The following is a 20432-nucleotide window of genomic DNA, read 5'->3' as shown; positions in this document are numbered from 1 at the left end:
AAGCGGCGCGAACCCCGTTTTGCGTCCTGTATTGATTCGTTGGTACTCGCGCTTCCCTTGCGGCGTCTTCCTTTCTGTTGTGAACGGTGTCCTCGTATTTCTTCACGTGACGGTTTGATATTTTTTCGTGAATTGCTGAAGATCTGCAGGTTCAAGTACCGTAAGTATGAGTCTTATTCCCGTACAATTGAGCTAGCATTCCCCGTAAACCCTACCTTGATTTAGAAGTGTTATCCCAATCCGCGCTACTAACAGAGTTCGCTATCCTCCGTCCACCTTGCCTCGCCGGCAATCACTGCCTGGCATCATCCATTTTGGAACAAGTTTCTACGCGCCCAAATTCTCGATTTCCAAACCGTATCTCCCGTCTGTTTAACGGGCCGAGTGGTATTTTCCTTCCACGATAAAATGCCTGAGTCTGTCGTGGCCTGGTGCTAAAAATCTAGACGATTTACCAATCTAAAGTTGGGAGCTAAGGTGTAAATATTACACTGTACCGCGTTGCTATGCTCGTCGATGGATTTCGGTGCCTAGCTAAGGCCACAGTACAAGGAATACATCGAAATCGGAATTTAAGAAACATCATCGAATTTGACATGTTGAGAATAGCGTAATTTCGGATAAAGTTGCGATTCAGAATCTTAATAACATTTAAAAAAAAAAAAGAAAGCAATACTTTTCCTACTCAAATTATGACAACTGAAAGATGTCCCAACTATGCTGCTAATTCTGGGCAGGTTGAAATGCAATAAACGTTGATTTTGTCCATAAGTATATGCAACATTGTCAAAATATCGTGCTTTGCTTCGTTTTATGTCGGTGCAGTTTTTTTTTTACACAGTAATGTACAAAATACGCGGTATGAGTCGCCATTTTTGTGCACACGAAGCAAGACCAACATTTCGACAAGAAATGAATTTTATTTCACGATTTCACCGAATACATTAGTGTTCTGCGATCTATTTTCTCACAAAAGGTACACCGAAAGTTTATTTTACATCGATTTCCGTGATTAATTGAAATAGTTGTAACTAAGGCAATTTCAGTCGGTCAAGAAGGAGTACAACGTCATCTTAACGCGTATCTCTTATCGCTACACCAACTTTCCTCATTGTAACTAATGATAAACTCGGCGATAAATAAATCCGTTCTCACAGGCTCACTCGGCTGATATATGCCCCGGAAACAACTGCTGTTTGTCTTTTTTTTAGTATCATTAATTGCTACAGCAATGTCTAACACCTTGCCAAATAAGCGCTGTACACCTTTTTATGTTCCCCATCATTTGCATATCTATACGTGATTGAGAAAGGAAACCGACTCATTTATGTGTATCTGTTTATAGACGTGTGTATCTACTAAGTAATATTTGGCTGGGTCAAGCTGTCTTGTCTACCTGATTCCTGGCTTAAATATTCATCTCTTGCATCTGCCCTCTATATATACATAGACATAGGCTTTAACTATCCATCTATTAAAATGCACACCTGTTCCTAACTTATTTTGCGTTTTAACATACCCCTAAGACTTGGCATTCCAATGAAAATCAGAATAACTAAATTTTATCATCCCCTTTTATCACGTACTCTAACGGCACTACATGCTTTGAGTTGTGCAAAGTAAAGATTGCAGATCCAAAATAACCTTTCGAATATTCGAGAAATTGCTAAATCACAATATATGTACTTGAAATAATAGTACTCTTCTATACTCACACTTGAACGTCGGGCAGTCAAATTTGTTATTGATTATATAGGTTACTTGATTGTATTAGAAATTCTTAGATCACAGTTGTACTCTGAGAACAATACAATATCAGGCAATCTTAAGTCTAGAGTATTTATCAAGCAAAATTAAGAATCTTATCTAAAGAAAAGCATGCCAAAGCACAAATTACAATGCTTTTCCATAATATTCAATTATGGAATAAATTTTGATTAAAAAAACATTCAGCATTTTGAAGGTCATTTCCATTTTCCGGATTTCTATCAAATCCATTAAATGGATTTCGAATGTTTAGTAAGTCGAGTAAAAGTGAGCTGAAAAGGCTGAGATTACATTTAACTTCAGATCGATATATACCTAAGACGTAGATTGTTCGATGTTGAATAAAAGAATTTATCATCTCCAGGTTAACAAGATGGGTTCGGAAGGTTACACGCGAGTGTACGTCGGCGGTCTGAATGAGGGCATCAAGAAGGAAGACTTACAGGTGGAGTTTGAGAAGTTTGGAAAACTGAACAAAGTCTGGGTGGCCTTCAACCCGCCAGGTTTTGCCTTTATCGAATTCCTAAACGAAGACGAGGCGGAAGTAGCCTGCGACAATATGAACGGGACAGAGATAATGGGGGCAAAGCTCAGAGTCGAAATATCACGGGGTCGAGGCCGTGGGGGTAGTAGAGGAGGAGGCGGCGGCGGTTTCAGAGGGAGTCGAGGGGGCAGTGGAGGTAGTAGGGGGTTCGGATCTAGGGGTGGAAACGGAGGGGGCTACAGAGGGGGTGGCAGCAGCTACGGAGATCGTGGCGGCGGAGGATATCGCGGAAGCAGAGGCAGTGGGGGTGGTGGTAGGGGCAGAGGCCGTTTTGGCGACGACTACAGCTCTAGTCGCAGCAGCGGCGGGGGCGGCTATGGAAGTCGAGACAGCTACAGCCGCGACAGCTACGGCAGTAGTGGTGGTGGTGGTGGGGGTGGTGGTAGTGGCAGTGACTACTACAGCGGCAGGGACAACGGATCGTCGAGGTATCGCAGTCGATCTCCGGCTGGGCGTGGCAGGTACAAACGATCATTCCTTCGTAAAACAAAACAAAAATTATGCAAAACTAAACTGAAAACTACAACAAAATTATACCATCAAATGATATACGTATACGAATCTCCCAATGAACAAACCAATATGTCAAATACGTCAAGGATGGTTGGCTTCCTTAATAAGAGTCTGTCTGTTACTAGTCATCAAATTGTATACAACGCTGCAACTGTGATGAGATTGGAAAATTATCAGTGGGGTTTTGAAAAGCACAAGATCATCTCTTATCTTCACTCTTCCGATTCACATTTGCCAGAAACTACTCAATTAGAGGTTTCTTTGTATCTAGCTTTAGTTTTGAAGTTATTTTTTCATCGGTTTTTATACTCAGTTTGGCATTGTACGATAAGAATTATTTTCACCCTAGATTACAGTCGTATAATGACATAATGATGGTGGCAATAGACATTCCCTTTTGTAGTGTGACGAATTTTGATAAAAAGTGTTTATGAAACAATGAACAAATCTATTTTGAATACTTTTTGGTATTGATATGCTGTACTGTGCAGAGGTCAAGAGATTAAGTTCATTTCTTTAGTCTCCTTTTTCTTTTTCGACTTTACACATAAAAGAAAAGTTTTCGGAATCGGACACTACGTTGAAAATTTGTCCTGTGATTAATCGACGAAAGCAATCTTCGAAGATATTGTACTTTACTCCGAAGCATTCTGGCAAACTTCATTTACATGTTCTTCGACTAAACAGGAGCTACTAGCTTTAACAAATATATAGCGAGCAAAAAACGACAAGGCAAATTAAAAAAGTGGTCTTCGATTAATCGACGAAAAACTTCTACGTTAAAAGAGGCACGACAAATGGCAAATTAAGGTTAAAAACAACAGATGGTCTTCGATCGATTCTTCTTAATACAACACAAGTGGTTCATGATACCTCTTTTCGAGTATCTAACAATATTCAGACATTTATCAATTCTGCGCTCTGTGGTACATCTGCAATGTTTAACTTCTGAATAATTTACTTCAACGGTCGTCGACAAAATGGCAAAATTGTTGCAACCACGAGCAGACTTGCTACCTTATATATTTCGAAAACACAAATCAAACTCGACCATTGTAGAAAAAAAACTGCGATCATTTTTTTTAACTAAATCTGGGTGTCCGTATATTCAAAATAATGGGCCGGAGAAAACTCTTAATCTTACATACAAAAGTACAAAATATTTTATTTTTTGTTTATGAATGCGTTTGGTGTTGAAAAATTTGAAGACGGCTGTTAAGATAGTAGAATTTATTTCTGAATTTATTATTATTTTTTTTTTTTTACTTCATCTAGAAAAAAAAAATGTATACATGTTGATGATTGCGCACTGCTGGCTGGGCACGTATCCAAAACTATTTATTATTAGATGATGGTTGTTGCAAAATTTTATTGAACACATTGTAGATATGGAAAGGCTTTTGAACATTCAGATTACTGAAACTTAGGTATCGTTTAAAATCGTTTATGTCACAAGCCATTCATTGAATTCTACTTAAGTTACTTTTGTATACTAAAAACTAGAATGAAAAATGAACAGGGTTGTGAATCGATCGGGTATGCGATCACATAGATGTGAAGTTAAATAGTTTCCTATCAAGTGGTTAAATTTTCCTATGGAATGTTTTGGGATGTGTTTGCAGCCCACGCGGCACATCCCGTTCTGGCTACAGTGACGATCGCGCTAATGAGGGCCGCAGTTTTGGGTCATCACACTAGTCAGCAAACAATCAGGTACATCGGAATTATATTTGTATATTCAGAAAACGGATTACATTTCTAAAAGTTTTCAAATCAGTTCCATACAAACTTTTCAGTAATAATTGAATATCTCTAACCTCTTTATTTGATAAATCTTAAAAATATAAACGTGACCTGATCGATGTTACCCAATTTTGAACATTAGCTATTTCATGGTCCCACTAACGCTTTATGGAAAACGAGTTGAATTGCAAATGCGAATGAAAATGAGGGATAATTTGAAAAAGTTACAGTTCTAAAACAATCGTGAAAAATGCTAGTGTTTTGTAATTTCCAACGTCAATTAAATGTAGAATGATGTTATACTTGTCCAGTAATATATTTTGCAATGAATATGGAATAGAAGAAAACTTTATATTCTTCCGAACATGTAAGTTTACTGTGGAATGCATCAACTTCCCACTAGTAAATGTGACAGACATACATTCACGTTGCGTGTCCCACTAATATAAAAGTAAAAAAAGGTACATCCCATTTGTTTCACACCCTGGAATTTTCAGTTTCTTGGCATTTTTAAAAATAGCAAGTGTTTAAGCATCCTTTTACTCCCATTGATATTTCGAAGGAGTAGAATTCCATATTAAGAAGCCAGTAATTAACTTTGGAGAAAATTTGAATTTGCATATAGTCGATTTTTTTTTTTTTTTGATCAGTCCCCACCGGTTCACGAGTAGTCGCCCAGCAGCAAGCAGCATTTGTTCAAAGTATAAATTTGTGAAAGATGAAAGAACGAGTAAAATTTGCGCAATGACTGAACTGATTCTACAATTAAGTTTCCCTTTGTACAGAATTTATGAAATTTGATTATGGACTCTGACGATTGTATTGAATAGGGGAAAAAAAACATGCATGATTAATTATGGTAAAGGGGCAGTTTGATGCCGAATACTTATCATTTATTATCGGAATTGGCAGGTGCATGCGCAGAGATCTATGCTGAGGTGATGATCTCTATGGTAAATAAAGACCGTCTGTTAGTGAAAAGACGTCGTCTATCTTACTGTCAGCCGAAAGTAATGTGAAACCCTGTTTTGCACTTCCCATGTTCACAGTCATCGTCATCTGCGTGAATGCACATAAATGAACTACGCTGCGTTACCACTATGAACTGCGGGCCATTCAACAACCCGCCTTCGACGACTACGTTCTGTCCAATCTACGCAGCGATATATGTACATATACAAGTTTAATTACATATTACAATTTACGCTAAAAACCAACAACAAAACGAAACATTATTTCACATCTTATATTCTCGTTTACGTATACATATACATATATAGCCTGCCAACGCTTCTTCGATATTTTCCATGAGAAAAGGGAAAAAAAAAAAAATATGAAAAACAATGCGTACTAGTTACTAGCTAGTTTGTCGCCAATGTGTTATTTGTGTTCTCATATCTACGTTTCTACAAGAATGACGAACAGTCCACATCAGCAAAAAAGCAGAGAATGAATTACATTCGTGTCTTTTTTTTCGTATACGACAAAAACTGAGCATTTGCTCTAAAAGTTTGATACAGGATGTCGTAGAGCTGCATGGCTAATAAAAATAATAATAATATTAATAATAATTATCGTAATTACTCAGTCAACTATCCATCGTTTGCTTCAAAGGAAGCGTATAAAAACCACTGCACCATCGCACTCTGGATAAAAAAAACTTCCCGACAATCACCGCTTGGCGGTTGAAACTGTTTCCATCTTTATTTATAGACGATCAAATTTTTTTTCCAATCAATTATTGAAAGTAGTCATACTTCGTGAGATTATTTTTAAAACCGAAAATCAGAATAACGTTATTGTTGTTGAAGGGGAATGAACAATTACATACTACAATTTTATAATATTCACGTAAATATTGAGCGACATTTGTTTACTATTCGTAATGATAGAAATGTTTTTATATATATATATATAAAAAGAAGAAGAACTGATAATAAATACATCAATCAACGCATTGTACCAAGACACTGGATTAACGTATCGTATCGTACGGCTGGCCACAAAAATTCACTAAGTTGTGGAGCTGGTTCAAAAGCAACTGGTATACATGAAGTAAAATGAATATATAAATATATCTATTTATATAAACTTCTGCCCTTAATTTTTTTTTGTCTTACATTTTCGCCGCTTGTTGAAAAATCAAAAAATAAATAGGACATACATATTTATATAGCAATATCTATATATGTACGTGGTTGGTATTATGCCGCAGAAAAGGAATGGAGAAAAAAGAAAACGCAATCCGACGAATCATTTATAGAAAATGAAACAGACTTTACAAACTGCGATGACTTTTGTGATCTGTCGTACCTAGCCGAACAAAAAAAGTTTGAAAAGAAAACACTAATACCTTCGCAATAATGTTCTAATCGTCTGTAAATTACTATTTCAAAATGGAAAAAGAATTAAATAACTTGCGCACACCACTGCCCGCCACCCCTGCCTGCCTGCCTGTCTGCCTGCCCACTATCTCTGTCTACTTTATTGAACAGTGTTAGTTAAATACCTCAAGAGTTTGGCGATAAATGAATATTTCGAAAGATGAGAAAAGTACAGAATTTTAATATTTGACATTCAAAGGAAAAATACCACATACGTGAAGAGCAAACCAAACAAAAAAATTGAAAGATCTACCTTCGTGTAAAGTTTTGCTCTATATCAACGTTTCTACGAAAATAAGGAAAGCAAAAAAGATGAATTATTTATCAATTGACCGATGAAACAAAAAATTTTCGAGCATTTCTTCGGAAATTGTGATGCACTCAATTAAATCGATATCAGAACAGAACGGAGAATTTCATTGATTGATAAAATATTCCGACTTGTGGAGAATAGTTTCAAAGTTACGTCGTGCAGATAGCCAGCTTGTCAGATATCTTTTTTCACACACGGTTGAAAGTTTTCGAACGAAAACAGTATGACTGGGTTTGCCTGAATTTGAAGAGGAAGCATACATATAATTGAAATACCAGCTTTTGGTAAGAAATTTTCTCACATGAAGTACGAAAAATTCTTGCAATTAGTCGTCACTAAAAGAATCAGAATTTCCTTTACCTGCTCCATCGCTTAAGTAAGTTTCAAGAGGAAACGATACAATGTAAGTATTGTGACCTAACAATAAGGATGAATTAAAGTGTTGAAAGGTGAAAATAATTTTTGAGTGACTGAGTTTTTGTGTGAATAGGTTTAATGTGTGTATAAATTTCTTTTAAGCGCGCTTCTGACTCACAATGAAGTAATTTGTAGAATTGCCAGAAAGTATTCAAGTAAATAACATGAAAATGATCGAGTTGCACAATATTCATAGCTATTGTGTCATTACCTAAAAGTATTTCGAATAAAATTGCTAGTATTGAGATTATCCAATATTATACCTGAGAATTATCTTTTAATTTCGTAAGCTTTTCGCATCACATTTAAGGGTTTTGGAAAAATTAATGCATGTTTATCTTTTATATATGAATGAAAAAATGTTTTTTTATTTTTTATTCTAATGCTTATTACATACAGAGAAGCATCACTTGATGCTAGCGAGTAACATAGACCTGCGATCAGTGTTTTGGAAGAGAGCTCTAATTAGCTGCTTCACCTGGGCAGCCGTGAACTCGTGAGCCAACAGCCCCTTACCATCAGCCCATCTGTTGTCGATCTCTTTCAGGGAGGCGCCAAGCACAATCACTAGTTCCGATAACTTCTGCCATCGTTTTACGTGAAGACGAATTGTATTGGGCTCCTAAAAAACAGAAATTATTACCTCACTCAAATACTTTACTGTTAATTATATTCCACTGCATATAATATCTTGATATTTCCAATGATGACAATCACTTTTTTTCGCAATGAATACAAAAATTGGGAACTATTGAATTGAAGTAAATTCACAACAATTCTTTCATCAGTGGTTAATTATTTTTCGATTTGTAAATTTTGAATATATTTTTCAATAACCTGAATATATTAACTACATCTAGTTCATCAATTATCTAAGTTTATCGGTTGAAATTTTTGATGATTAAAGACCGTATTCATCAGAAATTGGAGAATATATATCTATAAAATTTACTATCAAAATTTATTCGTTTTCTTAAATTCATATAAACACATTTTTCGTTGTTTCAATTCAGTAATATACAGACTGATAATGTTATAAAAATAAATATTTCAATGCAAAGCAAAAAAGAAAAAAAAAAAAAAATTTGTCACTGTACTGTTGAACAGTGAAAAGTGTACGATAATTTTTAATAAAAAAAAAAAAAAAAAACAAAATAGATATAAAAAAAACCTGTACCTATAAACTCATAGAAATATATGGAAAAAATAAACGATTGTGTCTCAAGTTTTCTCCACCACCAAAACAATTTGAAACACCCTATTATCTTACATTGTGATAGCTTCATAACATTCGATAACATGAGAAAACTTACAGGAAATATAGAGGGTGCTCTATTCATGATCATATTGAACAATGTAACCAATTCAGTGGCAACATCAGCGGGAATATCTTCAACATTGATCACCCTTGTAACCAGTTCATCGATCATAGAATTCATTATACAACCTGTAATGATTGTAATTCAAAAATGTGATTGCTTCAATCTTGCATTTTGGAACTTTGCAAAAACTTTCGACTATTTTGGTAACGAGAATCTCCATCAATCTAGTTTGAACGCAACGAAACTTTTTTTTTTTTTTTCCTCTAGAGATAGCTTGAGTCAGATGCTGAAAACTACCATGCTAAATTCTAGTTTTGAATTTGCGCAAAATATAAAAGTATCTGTATAATAAATGAGCAATTGTTTTTAAATATGTCAATCCCACATCTAAATCTAAGAGTTTATAATTGAATTGTCTGACTCTTCCTGTACATTTTTCAAATTTGTAATTGTGAATCAACTTACAAAGTGATTTGAACTCTTACACAAACTGAAGTATACGAAACTCACGTTTTATTCTTGCATTAGACTTTGATTTTGATAAATCACCAAGATTACGGAGTCATTCGGTCATTTTTATTGAAGAATAATTGCAAAAAATTATTTATAGTTGATTCAATCAATGCAGAAGTTTGCTAAACACGAGGGTTGATTCTTCTTCACAAAGATACTTACCTACAGCACGGCAATATATATTGCTAGGAAGAACATTGAGCCACACTGTTTTCAGTAGCTCAAGTTGCCTGATGCATTGCCTTATTGCTTTCTCTGTATTTGGCGGTAATTCAGGTACTTGGCCCAATGTCGACAAACCTACAAGAAAATTCAATCAAGATTAATCACTATCCAAGTTGTGATCTCACGAAAAAACTCTTTTGCCTTGATTCTGGAAAAACTGGACCTTCTTGAAAAGTTCTTTCAGGTCGATAACGAGGCCTAGAATTTCAAGGCCGAAAACTATTTTTTTTTCATTTTGCAATCTCATTGGCAGATTAAACTTTTTAGATTAAAACGCAAAAATATGTTTTGCGCTGTTTGAGCGGAGACAGGTTGGAGATGAAAAACTATCTTTGCAATGAGATTGAATAGCTGAAAATAAGTCGTAACACTATACTACTCTAATAATAAGATGTGTATAAAGAAATGATATTGTACCAGATTCTCTGAGTATGTCGATGATAATGTTTCTCTGATACTTCATGTGTTCCAAAAAGCATTCCGAGCCAGTAGAGCGAAGCACCAAAGTTTGGTCAGTGTAAGTAACATTGCGGTTTCGTAAAACGTCTGGCAGCTTGTTTTTGTATTCATGTGTCAATACGAACAGATGATGAGCCAGGTACATGCAGTTGTTATGAAACAAAGCTAATAAATATTGATACATTTTGCTGAAATCCTTGGTGTATTGTACCTTTGAAAATGTATCATGTGTACTTGGTCAATGATCCAAGTCAGTAATCATTGAAGTAAGTCTATCCTGTTCTTACCAACTTGCTGAGGTATCGTCTCTAAAAATTTCTTGTGGTGCTCGGGCACCAGGACTGCATACATTTCAACTATATTTCGACTTGTGTAAAATAATCTCACTGCGCACATGTCAGAGCTACGACACGTTTCATCAAGAATCTCTTTCACAAGATCTAGGATTTCTTTGACACTTTTACTGAAACGATAGGAACAGGAATTTAGAGTAAACTTTCAACACTGATTTGGTGTACTATGCATCACAATAGAAAATATTGTTGGTCAATGGTATACAACTACCTTATTTGACAAGGTGGTAACTGGAATGTGTCCTCACTGAGTTTTCTATTAATTGTGAAATCGTTACTGGCTGACGTATTATCGAGCCATTTTTGTGGACCCTGAATAAATTGAAAGAATTTAGTGATGCAGCGTTACAAAAATTTGGGAAGTTTTTGAAATCCGAATTATAATTGAGAATAATATTCAAACCTGAATTTCGTGTTTAACTGTATCGTGAAGATCTTTCTTCATCACTGTTCTAGCCTTACCCAAGAAGTCTTGACATATTTTTTTTATAAACAAACCGTCTACGTTTTTAATATATTCAGACAGGAATACTTTATCTGGCGCAATAAACTCTGTGAATGAACAATTAGATGATACTTATTTATATATACAACTATTCCTTTTCACCTTCTATCAATATAATAGAAATTAAAAATCTTACCAATTTCTACAAGGTAATCTTGAAATTTCGAAATATCTTGAATTACCGGTTCAAAATTTTGTAATTCTAGACTAGAGCTCGGTATGGTATGCGATATGCAGTCATTGATCAAATTCTCTGAGAATTGTTTAAAAATATGGGGTTCCAGCTTTGTAAGGAACCTTTGGCCATCTTTCAAACGAACATTCAAATTCTGATGCATAAACTGGAAAAGCAGAGTCAAATTATGGAGAACACTTTTGTATTCCGGCTTTTTTGTTTCATCCAGATGCTGGACAGAGAACTTAGTTTCATCAGTGACAAACACGGAACATTTATAATTTATTATTGGACCAATCAGGTATTTCATTAGCTTATTAGCCAATTTATTCAAGTTGCCTGATAAGTTGTCCATATGATGCAGAGCTTCGACGAGATTCTGCATTTCTTCTAGGTCACATTTTATGCTAAGATTAACGCAGGAATGTTGAGAACTGTCTTCAACTATTTCCCATTGAATATACTGCTGCCAAAGTACTGTAACATCCGTCAAAAAAGTTCCATAGGTTGCAGAATAATTATTTTTCAAAGCTCGAAAAATATCCAAGTACTGCAAGTCCGTATTGGGATCGTCTAGCAATTTTTGCATACATTGCAATGTTTTTGCAGCTTCTACATATTGCTTATCTCTTTTATAACTTTCTGCCGACTGCAGGCAATCGGTTATCTCGATCAGACGACTGGAGAGAGCCAAGCTGATACTCGATTTTTGGAGATCATTTGATAGATTCTTGAGTTCTCTTGTAGAGCCAGACAGCTCGATTTTAATCTGACGAGAGAAGAATCTTGATATTAGTGCTTGCTACATTTGTGACCAATAATAATCTCGAACTATCCTGATACACATTATTGCAACCCATTTGTGAGATAATATAACGGCGTTGAAGACTTACCTGATCTTGTACTCTTTTTTGGAGTATATTTATTTCGTCAAAATGCCTCTGGATATCATGGATCAGAGATTGATCTTTCTTCAACTTTGGTACAAACTCAATGTAGTTATCTTTGATGTATTCCTTGACATCACATTTTGATTTGGATATTTGTGCCTGAAGCTCGGATATTTTTGTAGTCAAATCGATTTTTTCGAATTTCCCTTAAATACCAATGTATAAAATTTATGCTTAAAAGTAAATGATTATAGGTATGAGAGTGTAATATTAGTTGTGGCTCAGCAACATAGATAAAAATCCTAAATGGAAGCAAGTTATAAACTACATCAAATTTAAAAATATATTTTTCAATGCTTATTCAAATTCGAAAAATTGTATAGTACGCTCATATGTGAAAAATAATAATTCAAGTACACAATGTAATGTTGCGGAGCTTACAACATTCTGTGTTTGTAAGAAAAGTGAATACACGTTGGTACAACAATGATATTGTTGTCAAAAGATAACCGTTACAAACTAAATGTGATCCGACTGTTATTCGGCGTTTTAGGATATGAAAATAATTGTCCGTGGGAGGTAAGGTGATGATACATTTGCGAGCTCTTTCATTACCTGCGGTAACCAAAACGTCGGCCAAGAACGAAGACATTTTACAATAAATAACGTCGAGTCTAAGACTGAATTTTTAACAAGCAGTCCCGGAAAACACTCAAACTGCCAACAGTCAACCGAGTCAACCGCACTTAACCATTGAAACAAAGCTATCACAATTTCAGAGAAAAATTACCAGTGAAAATTACAGTTTGACCAACCTAATTCAACCGTATCGCCATGAACTAGCGAGTTAATACTAGTGGCGACTCTGTTGTGTCGGTATAGCCAATTGGTATACCGATAGAACGACGTTATCGGTTACATTATTATTGTTTGAATCCTGTGTTCTTTGGCGTTGACTGAAGACATGTTCATTGGTATTTTGAATGAAAACAAAGTTTTCGATTTGCTTCGTATTTTAACGAATTTTTTTCTCACAAAATTCGTTCCATACTCTTCGGTTGTGCTCTGATAGTAATTCGATGCATTTGAATTTGAATGAGCGCAGCCCGCGAGGTTACTCAGTTCGTCATTCAATTCGTGCAGCGTAAAGGGAGTCACGTGATCAACGAACGCTCCGGAATCCAAATGGTCGTGCTCAGATTCACACAGATGATTTAATCAGTGTGTTCTTAATTAATTTACATTCGCTAATTAATACACGAACAGCGGTCGAATAACCAAAAGATTGAATGAGATTGAGGTATATGACCTTGACACGCCAATCGTCGAGAATGTGAATTCAGACTATTGCATAATTTGCCGTTAATTATTCGTAAGTTAGTCGTGCGGCTCTCTTTTTTGACGCGCTTCATTTAAATTAAAGGGGGTGGCGTGCCAAATTTTCAAAAATTTAGTGCGCCATCGAACAAATGAATGTATTCGTGAGATTGAAATGTTTCGTTCAGTGCATTTGTACATATTGTACATCGTCATTTCGTAAAGTGTATTTTATTCTGCTTCAGCTACGGTTCTTTGTACGAAGTCATTCTTCTTGGTTCCATTGGAAAACAAGAAGATCTTAGGAGAAAAAATGTTTACTGCGTTGATACTTTGAAAATGATTGATTGTTACAAATAGTACCTTATTTTTATAGTAATCAAGATAACCTGATCAAAACTACGTAAATTAATATTTCCTTGAAATAGACACACTTTTATTTCACAGTTATAGGTATGTACGATTATACTTTACAAATTGTATTTTTCTGTGTTTCAGATAATTGATTCTTGTTTCATTATAAGCTTTCTTCACGGTAATTTTATATTTTACTTTATGGTGATAATGTCGTTCTTAAAAAGGCTTTTTCATGTAAACTACGAATAAATAATATATATATAATACACTGTAGAGATCTCTGTTATTCGGATCCTGGCTGAATATAATTTGATGTTTCGCAACTTCCTTGACCAAATCTTTCTTGTAATGACCTCTTAGATGCATCGGCATTCGTTCTACGAACGGATTCCCAGAGAGCACGAAATCTGAAACAGTAAACTTTAATTACGAAATTTCCCTACTATTTATACTTACGCAATATTGTCACAAATAATTTATGCATAATATCGTAATATATCGTGTTATACTTATACATATAAAGGAAGAAAATATCTTACCGCTGAATGCCTCCGGTTTATCGAAAACGACACTTTTCTGTCTGCGGCTGCAATGGCAGACTTCAAACCCAATTTCTTGTAGTAATATCTTCGGAGTTTTGTCTTGCCGGTCAGGGTGCTGGTAAAACGGGATGTAATTTTCTGCGTCCTATTCAAAATCACAAAAACTCAGTGAAAATGATGTGAAATTAGCTTCTAGGTGAAAAAATAGTGGATCATTTATACCGTCATGTATGGCTTGTAACTCGGCATGGCTGCCAAGGTTTTGTAAGCATTCATGCTGGCATCATTGGCCACAAACAGTAAAAAACAAGTTCCGCCGGGTCGAAGCAAGTTGAAAATGTTTTCAAAAACTTTCCTGTAAACAGATTTATGTAACTGAGAGCTTTTCACCGAACTTAGGAATATCTTGTACAACAAAATTAGATACGTGATATAATCGATTGAATAAATTCTAATTTATTTCGAGGAGGGAGAAACTCTCACCGCATATTCTGGCACCAATGTAAACAGTAAAACGAGGTGATATGATTAAATTGTTGGACTAGATTGCTCGGTAAATTCGGAGTCTCGATGTCCAGTTTGATGTAAGTCATCCGGTCGATTCCCCCGTACTTATCCGTTCCATACTTCACCATGGCCTCAGAAATGTCTGAACCTGTGTCGCATTTTTACGTTAACTTTAATCCCCCTGCAACTGTTATCGCACAGTTTATACAGGCGGCAACACTCACAGACAATGGTAGCATTCGGGTTGATCCTTGGCAATATGAAATCCACCACTACGTCTCCAGGTCCAGATCCAATATCCAGGCAACGTCCAGACATTTGTTTAAGTTCCTCCCTGAACTCGGCGGTAATATTACTAGCGTCGTTCCGCTGTGATCTATTAGTTTTTATGTACAATTCCGGTCTATCCATGATTCCGAAACCTTCTGCTTTATATGACTCTATTAAATTGTTTTATTTCAGACCGCGGTATAACAACGGTCGCCTATCTATAGCCGGCCGTACCTCGATATGAAAGCTTTGCAAGCTGACTAATGGTCTTCATTCTTCTGTGTTGATTTTTTTTTTTTTGGTTTTTTTCATTTGTGTACATTTATACCACATCTCACCCCCCTTCCGGTCACGGAAACATCCGCAGTCGCTTGTCTTTTATTTATCTCTGAACTGGCAGTACATCATAATTTATGTCTAATCACTATTTATTTTCGGCGAATGAAGCCTATGTAACCCAGACAGCACAAACATATGAGGAACAATTTTTTTTAATTTCAAGTATTGTGTAGAGTGTACAGAAAAAAAACTATTCTCACCAAATTTGAAATCACGGTTTGATTTTTACTGTTGCCATAAACACTAGTGTTTTTCTCATCAATTTTTTGTTGAGAAACGAAAATTTTGAGACCAAGATAAAAGTTGGTAAGCTTTTGTGTATGCGTGTGTGATAGAGGTGTGAGAATGAGCTGAAGAAATAAGAGGTCAATCGTTACATGAGTGTCGTCGGAGTAGCTACTCTTGTATCATAACAACTCTGTATACAGTTCGAGACTCTATGGCACCTTGAATACATCCAAATTATATTCAATTTATGTATTCATTTTGTCCTCCTTCATCCTTGGTCGCAGCTGTATTAGTTTCAACATTTGCTTTAGAAGGTAACAAACTAAACAAGTAACTAAAGGGTGACAAAAATCGAATCGAAAAAGATACTTCGATTCACATGACGACATTTGTATATTTGAAAAACTGTTCACCAATTTCTATATGAATGAACGATTTTCACGGTCGCATTTTGAGATAGTATGTATGTCTATTATCCCTCTGATACGTTGATTTGAATTTGTGCGACTTGGCAGTTTTTGGTAACTGTATTCAATCCCTTACAGCTGCAAGCAGTAAATAAGAGCTGCTTGTTACAAGCTACGTATTCGTTCATCAAAACTTTTTAATACTTGTCACGAATTTCTGACAATGCTGAAATTTACCTCCTGAACTTCTGAACCAGGATTGTAACGGAGCTTCGCCTCTGGTGCGGAACTTCCGCGTGAAATTGAACCTCTGGATCTGCATCCCATTCGCCTCCACAACTTTTCACGCGGAGGTGTAACGGAAGTTTTGTAACATGCGACACATACAGAAATCTAGAGTAGATCGAGGTATAATCGAAAACGAATCAAGCACTACAGTTTTCAAATTGTACTTCTGCCGGGTATTCGCTCTAATCTGGCAAACATACCAACAGACAACAGCGATGAAGAACGCGGGTTACGATATGAAAATAATTGGTAAATTTATATTTATCCAACTGACCGAGGATCCTCCATTGTGGCGGAAAGTGAACACAAGATTGTGCTTATCTGGCGCTTCCTCCTGGTTCGGTACCAAGTGAACAACTTGTCAGTGGATCTGGTTTAATTTTGTAAATTTGATCTCTTGTTAAATAAATAATTAATGGATGTAATTTGATATTTGTTGAACTAACTTAATGATTTTGTTTACCTGGTGTGGTAATTAGTAAATTAGATATAATTGAAGAAGACATTGCTGTTGACTTGTAGTTTATTTTTCTAATCAATTAATCCACCTTCGCCTTCGTTAAAGCTCCGCTTCCGTTATAGCCGCAAATTATAGGCTATATCTTCGTAAACGTAGCGGAACCCAATATGTAATTTAAAATTCAAATGGATTGCTGCGGGCTGATTCGACATTGCGAACGTGATGGACTCGGCCGCAAAATTAGCCATCTAGGAATCACTGTCCTCCTGTATACCTGTAGTTCTTTATCGATTGGAAAATTGCACAATTTTGTTATCGCTTCAGGGTCATTTGGGTGTTATCAACAGTTGACAGCGACGTACACCGACGTGTTTGAAGTAATATAATATGCTGTCACATATATTTATCATCAATATTGTCGTGTATTCATTCTTGAAAAACTGATGTATCGTACCTGCTGTGTAAATACATTTTATGTATTATATAATCGGCTACTTTCCGTTTTTGTAGTTGTTTCGCTGCCTTCTGTCGAGATACTAAATTGTTTATTACCTTTGCTCAATTACTGCTGATTATCCACAGCAGTTATGACATTGATTCACCTCGATTTGTTTAATTTCGAAATCTTTGAAAAATGGCTTGAGATCTTGATGAAGTTTGATTCATCTCAATCTAAAATATTTCCAATTTGGAATTGACAAAAACGTACCTACAACGAAATTGTGTCGTTATCCAAGTTACTGATCACACGGTACAGACAACCACTTGTAAGCCAGTAACTCACTGTCCATTCTGTGAAAGAAGCACGCATTTAACATTAAACCATTCTTCTGAATATACATAATCAATAAAGAAAAAAGTAAAAACGACACAGAAATAACGCAGTAGCGTAGTAGACGCAAACTTGAGCAAACACCAGTACCTATACACATTATCTAAATTTCATTATAACGCCATGCAGGATGCAAAAGAATGAACTGTAAGTGCAGAAAAATTATTTCGTTTAAAGTACGATTATTCAAAGGTCAATGATTCAGCTCTGATTCGATGCACACGCTACTTCAGAAATGAAAATCCAAAACACGTAGGGATAAATACTGTGCAGTTAATATTCTTTGGGCAGTGGCCCTGCTTTTGTTTTTGATAATTTGATGCGATTTCGTCCTCCTTTCTCCTTTGTCTCAAGTAATGACTCCTTCTCCAGCAGACCATTTAGTTAATCTGTTTTGATTTACACCACGAAAAGGGGGAATTCGGAAGGGAATGAGTAGTCGACGTTCGAATAATAATAAAGTAATTGGACGTAAAAACCCTCACGGTGTAGAGGTAAAAATCCAAGCAAACCAGCTGATGATAGTGAATTTATTGATAAAGGACTCACAAAGGTGAGACAAGATCTGATTTCTTACAGGGTGAATACTACAAGAATTAATACCTTAGTTCCTAACTTAATTTGTCATTAGTCTAAGAGAGCTCTCCTAGTCTAATATAGGAATGGTATAAGAAACGGTCTTAACAGTATGGGAAACAGCCCTTCGATTAAGCTGCATAATCTTGTGGAAGGTGCTTGACTGGAGCCAGTCGAAAAATATGCTATTGGCTTTGGTACAGGGAGCAGCCCTCGTACTGTTTCAGCCTAGCTCACTAGGCGCGAACACGATCTTTATTCGCTGCATTGAGAGTACTGATTTATTAAATTCAAGGAAACATTCCTTGTCGTATTCGTTAGGAGATGATCAGAGTTCAAAACTGAGTAAATTGATATTTCGTTGGGATCGAAACATTATTATTTCGTAGTTATAGGTATGTGCGATTATATTTTACAATTTGTATTCTTCCATGCTTCAGATAATTGATTCTGGTTTCATTATAATCTCTAGTGATAATATCGTTCTTACAAAGGCTTTCTTATGTAAACTACGAACAAATAATATACAGACAATACACTGTAGATATCTTCGTTACTTGGATTCTGGTTTAATATAAATTGTTGTCTTGCAACTTCTTTGACCAAATCTTTTTTGTACTCATCTCTTAGATCCATCGGCATTCTGTCTATGAACGAATCCACAGCGAGCATGTATTCTGGAACAGTAAACTCTGCTTACTAAATTCCCCTACTATTTACGCAATTTCACGTAATATTGTCGCAGATAATTTATGCATAATTGCGTGCTATAAAAAGGAAGAAGATATCTCACGGCTTAATTCCTCCAGTTTATCGAAAACGTAACTTTTCTCTCTGCGGCTGCAATGGCAAACTTCAAATCCAACTTCTTTTAGTAAGGTCTTCAGAGTTTTGCGTTGCTGGTCAGTGTGCTGATAAAACGGGATGTAACGGTCTGCGTCCTGTTCAAAATTTCGAAAACTCAGTGAAAATGAAATGAAATTAGCTTTTAGTTGAAAATATACTTAGTTTGCGCATTTATACCGTCATGTAGGGCTTGTAACAAGTCGTGGCTGCCAAGACCTTGTAAGCATCCAGGCTAGGGTGATTAGCCGCAAATACTAAAAGGGAAGTTCCACCAGGTTGAAGTAAGTTATAAATGTTGTCAAACACTTGCCTGTAAACAGATGTATGTGACTGAGAATTTTTCACCAGCCAGGAGTATCTTGTACAAAATAAAATAAGATACGTGGTATAATCGATTGAACAAATTCTGATTGATTTCAAAAGAGGAGAAGCTCTTACCGCATATCCTGGCACCAATGTAAACAGTAGAACGAAGTGACATGATCAAATCGTCCGACTAGATTCCTTGGTAAATTCGGAGTCTGGATGTCCAGTTTGACGAAATTCACCCGACTGTTTCCCCCGTACGTATCCTTTCCAAACTTCACCACGGCTTCGGAAATGTCTGAACCTGTGTCGCATTTTTACGTTAACTTTAATCCCCCTGCAACTGTTCTCGCACAATTTATACAGGCGGCAACAAACTCACAGACAATGGTAGCATTCGGGTTCAGCTTTGGCAATATGAAATCCATCACCACGTCTCCAGGTCCAGATCCAATGTCCAGGCAACGTCCGGACATTTTTCTAATAACCTCCTCGAACTCATCAGAAATATCATCAGCATCGTTCCGCTGTGGGTTATTAGCTTTTATGTACAATTCCGGTTTGTTCATTATTCGGAAAATTTTCGCTTTTTATTACTTTGATGGATCGATCTATTCAACACTGCGTAATTATAACAACGGTCGCCTATTCACAGTTGGCCATTTGGCAATTGTTACGCCTTATAAGTTAACTGATGATCACCATTCTTTTGTTTTTCTTCACCTGCATATTATCGGGTCTTCCCCCACCTGCAGCTACTCTCGAAACCGACAGCAGTAGCTTGTTCTTGATTTTATCTTTAAGCTTGTAATATATGTAATAATATACCACAATACAGTAGTTTCTTTCTGTAGTTTAGAATATTACACAATTTTCTTATCGCGTCATAGCCACTTCGGCGTTATTAAGAGTTGACAGCGACATGTCTACGTACTACGTACTACGTACAATACATTTTATGTATTACACAGCTGGCTAATTTCTGTTCTTGTTGTTTCGTTGCCTTCTGTCGGGATACTAATTACAACTTTTAT

The 20432-nt window shown here is 36.0% G+C and overlaps 4 protein-coding genes across 6 annotated transcripts; 1 reads left to right on the top strand and 3 right to left on the bottom strand.

Moving 5' to 3' along the window:
• Positions 1 to 6: 6 nt before the first annotated feature.
• LOC124301041 (RNA-binding protein Rsf1-like) lies at positions 7 to 8880 on the top strand. 3 transcript variants are annotated; one of them, XM_046755679.1, is made up of 4 exons: positions 7 to 160; positions 2132 to 2772; positions 4447 to 4537; positions 5617 to 5885. In XM_046755679.1, exons 2-3 carry the CDS (start codon positions 2141 to 2143, stop codon positions 4520 to 4522), a joined length of 708 nt encoding a protein of 235 aa, XP_046611635.1. In that variant the 5' UTR covers positions 7 to 160; positions 2132 to 2140; the 3' UTR covers positions 4523 to 4537; positions 5617 to 5885. The 3 variants fall into 3 exon arrangements, with proteins under 3 accessions (XP_046611635.1, XP_046611637.1, XP_046611636.1); XM_046755681.1 differs by lacking the exons at positions 4447 to 4537; positions 5617 to 5885 and adding an exon at positions 8081 to 8880; XM_046755680.1 differs by lacking the exon at positions 4447 to 4537.
• On the bottom strand, positions 2616 to 12895 carry LOC124301034 (centromere/kinetochore protein zw10 homolog). The gene is made up of 11 exons (XM_046755672.1): positions 12739 to 12895; positions 12127 to 12329; positions 11195 to 12002; positions 10957 to 11105; positions 10765 to 10865; positions 10488 to 10663; positions 10159 to 10365; positions 9679 to 9816; positions 8995 to 9128; positions 8081 to 8303; positions 2616 to 2772 (listed from the first exon to the last, which is right to left on the bottom strand). Exons 1-10 carry the CDS (start codon positions 12773 to 12775, stop codon positions 8088 to 8090), a joined length of 2169 nt encoding a protein of 722 aa, XP_046611628.1. The 5' UTR covers positions 12776 to 12895; the 3' UTR covers positions 2616 to 2772; positions 8081 to 8087.
• A 760-nt stretch (positions 12896 to 13655) lies between these two features.
• On the bottom strand, positions 13656 to 15365 carry LOC124301038 (juvenile hormone acid O-methyltransferase-like). Its single transcript, XM_046755677.1, has 5 exons — positions 15071 to 15365; positions 14823 to 14994; positions 14562 to 14694; positions 14337 to 14484; positions 13656 to 14204 (listed from the first exon to the last, which is right to left on the bottom strand). The coding sequence occupies exons 1-5, from the start codon at positions 15255 to 15257 to the stop codon at positions 14014 to 14016; spliced, it is 831 nt and encodes a 276-aa protein (XP_046611633.1). The 5' UTR covers positions 15258 to 15365; the 3' UTR covers positions 13656 to 14013.
• A 3005-nt stretch (positions 15366 to 18370) lies between these two features.
• On the bottom strand, positions 18371 to 20357 carry LOC124301040 (juvenile hormone acid O-methyltransferase-like). Its single transcript, XM_046755678.1, has 5 exons — positions 19781 to 20357; positions 19531 to 19702; positions 19270 to 19402; positions 19040 to 19187; positions 18371 to 18923 (listed from the first exon to the last, which is right to left on the bottom strand). Exons 1-5 carry the CDS (start codon positions 19965 to 19967, stop codon positions 18733 to 18735), a joined length of 831 nt encoding a protein of 276 aa, XP_046611634.1. The 5' UTR covers positions 19968 to 20357; the 3' UTR covers positions 18371 to 18732.
• Between the last annotated feature and the right edge of the window lie 75 nt (positions 20358 to 20432).

The sequence above is a fragment of the Neodiprion virginianus genome, chromosome 3 (genome assembly GCF_021901495.1).
Source record: "Neodiprion virginianus isolate iyNeoVirg1 chromosome 3, iyNeoVirg1.1, whole genome shotgun sequence".
Taxonomy (NCBI): domain Eukaryota; kingdom Metazoa; phylum Arthropoda; class Insecta; order Hymenoptera; family Diprionidae; genus Neodiprion; species Neodiprion virginianus.
Note: the sequence above shows the minus strand (reverse complement) of the source record. Positions and strands in the feature narration are given on the sequence as shown.

Excerpts from the sequence above, each read along its gene's own strand:
- LOC124301041 (XM_046755679.1), top strand. The coding sequence starts at position 2,141 with ATGGGTTCGGAAGGTTACACGCGAGTGTACGTCGGCGGTCTGAATGAG. Across the intron at positions 2,773-4,446 it reads TCTCCGGCTGGGCGTGGCAG|CCCACGCGGCACATCCCGTT; the intron begins GTACAAACGATC and ends ATGTGTTTGCAG.
- LOC124301038 (XM_046755677.1), bottom strand. The coding sequence starts at position 15,257 with ATGGATAGACCGGAATTGTACATAAAAACTAATAGATCACAGCGGAAC. Across the intron at positions 14,695-14,822 it reads CATTGGTGCCAGAATATGCG|GAAAGTTTTTGAAAACATTT; the intron begins GTGAGAGTTTCT and ends ATCTGTTTACAG. Across the intron at positions 14,205-14,336 it reads TAAACCGGAGGCATTCAGCG|ATTTCGTGCTCTCTGGGAAT; the intron begins GTAAGATATTTT and ends TTACTGTTTCAG.
- LOC124301034 (XM_046755672.1), bottom strand. The coding sequence starts at position 12,775 with ATGTCTTCGTTCTTGGCCGACGTTTTGGTTACCGCAG. Across the intron at positions 12,003-12,126 it reads AAAAAAGAGTACAAGATCAG|ATTAAAATCGAGCTGTCTGG; the intron begins GTAAGTCTTCAA and ends TTCTCTCGTCAG. Across the intron at positions 8,304-8,994 it reads GAGCACCCTCTATATTTCCT|GAGCCCAATACAATTCGTCT; the intron begins GTAAGTTTTCTC and ends TCTGTTTTTTAG.
- LOC124301040 (XM_046755678.1), bottom strand. The coding sequence starts at position 19,967 with ATGAACAAACCGGAATTGTACATAAAAGCTAATAACCCACAGCGGAAC. Across the intron at positions 19,703-19,780 it reads CCCGAATGCTACCATTGTCT|GTTCAGACATTTCCGAAGCC; the intron begins GTGAGTTTGTTG and ends AATGCGACACAG. Across the intron at positions 18,924-19,039 it reads TAAACTGGAGGAATTAAGCC|AATACATGCTCGCTGTGGAT; the intron begins GTGAGATATCTT and ends TTACTGTTCCAG.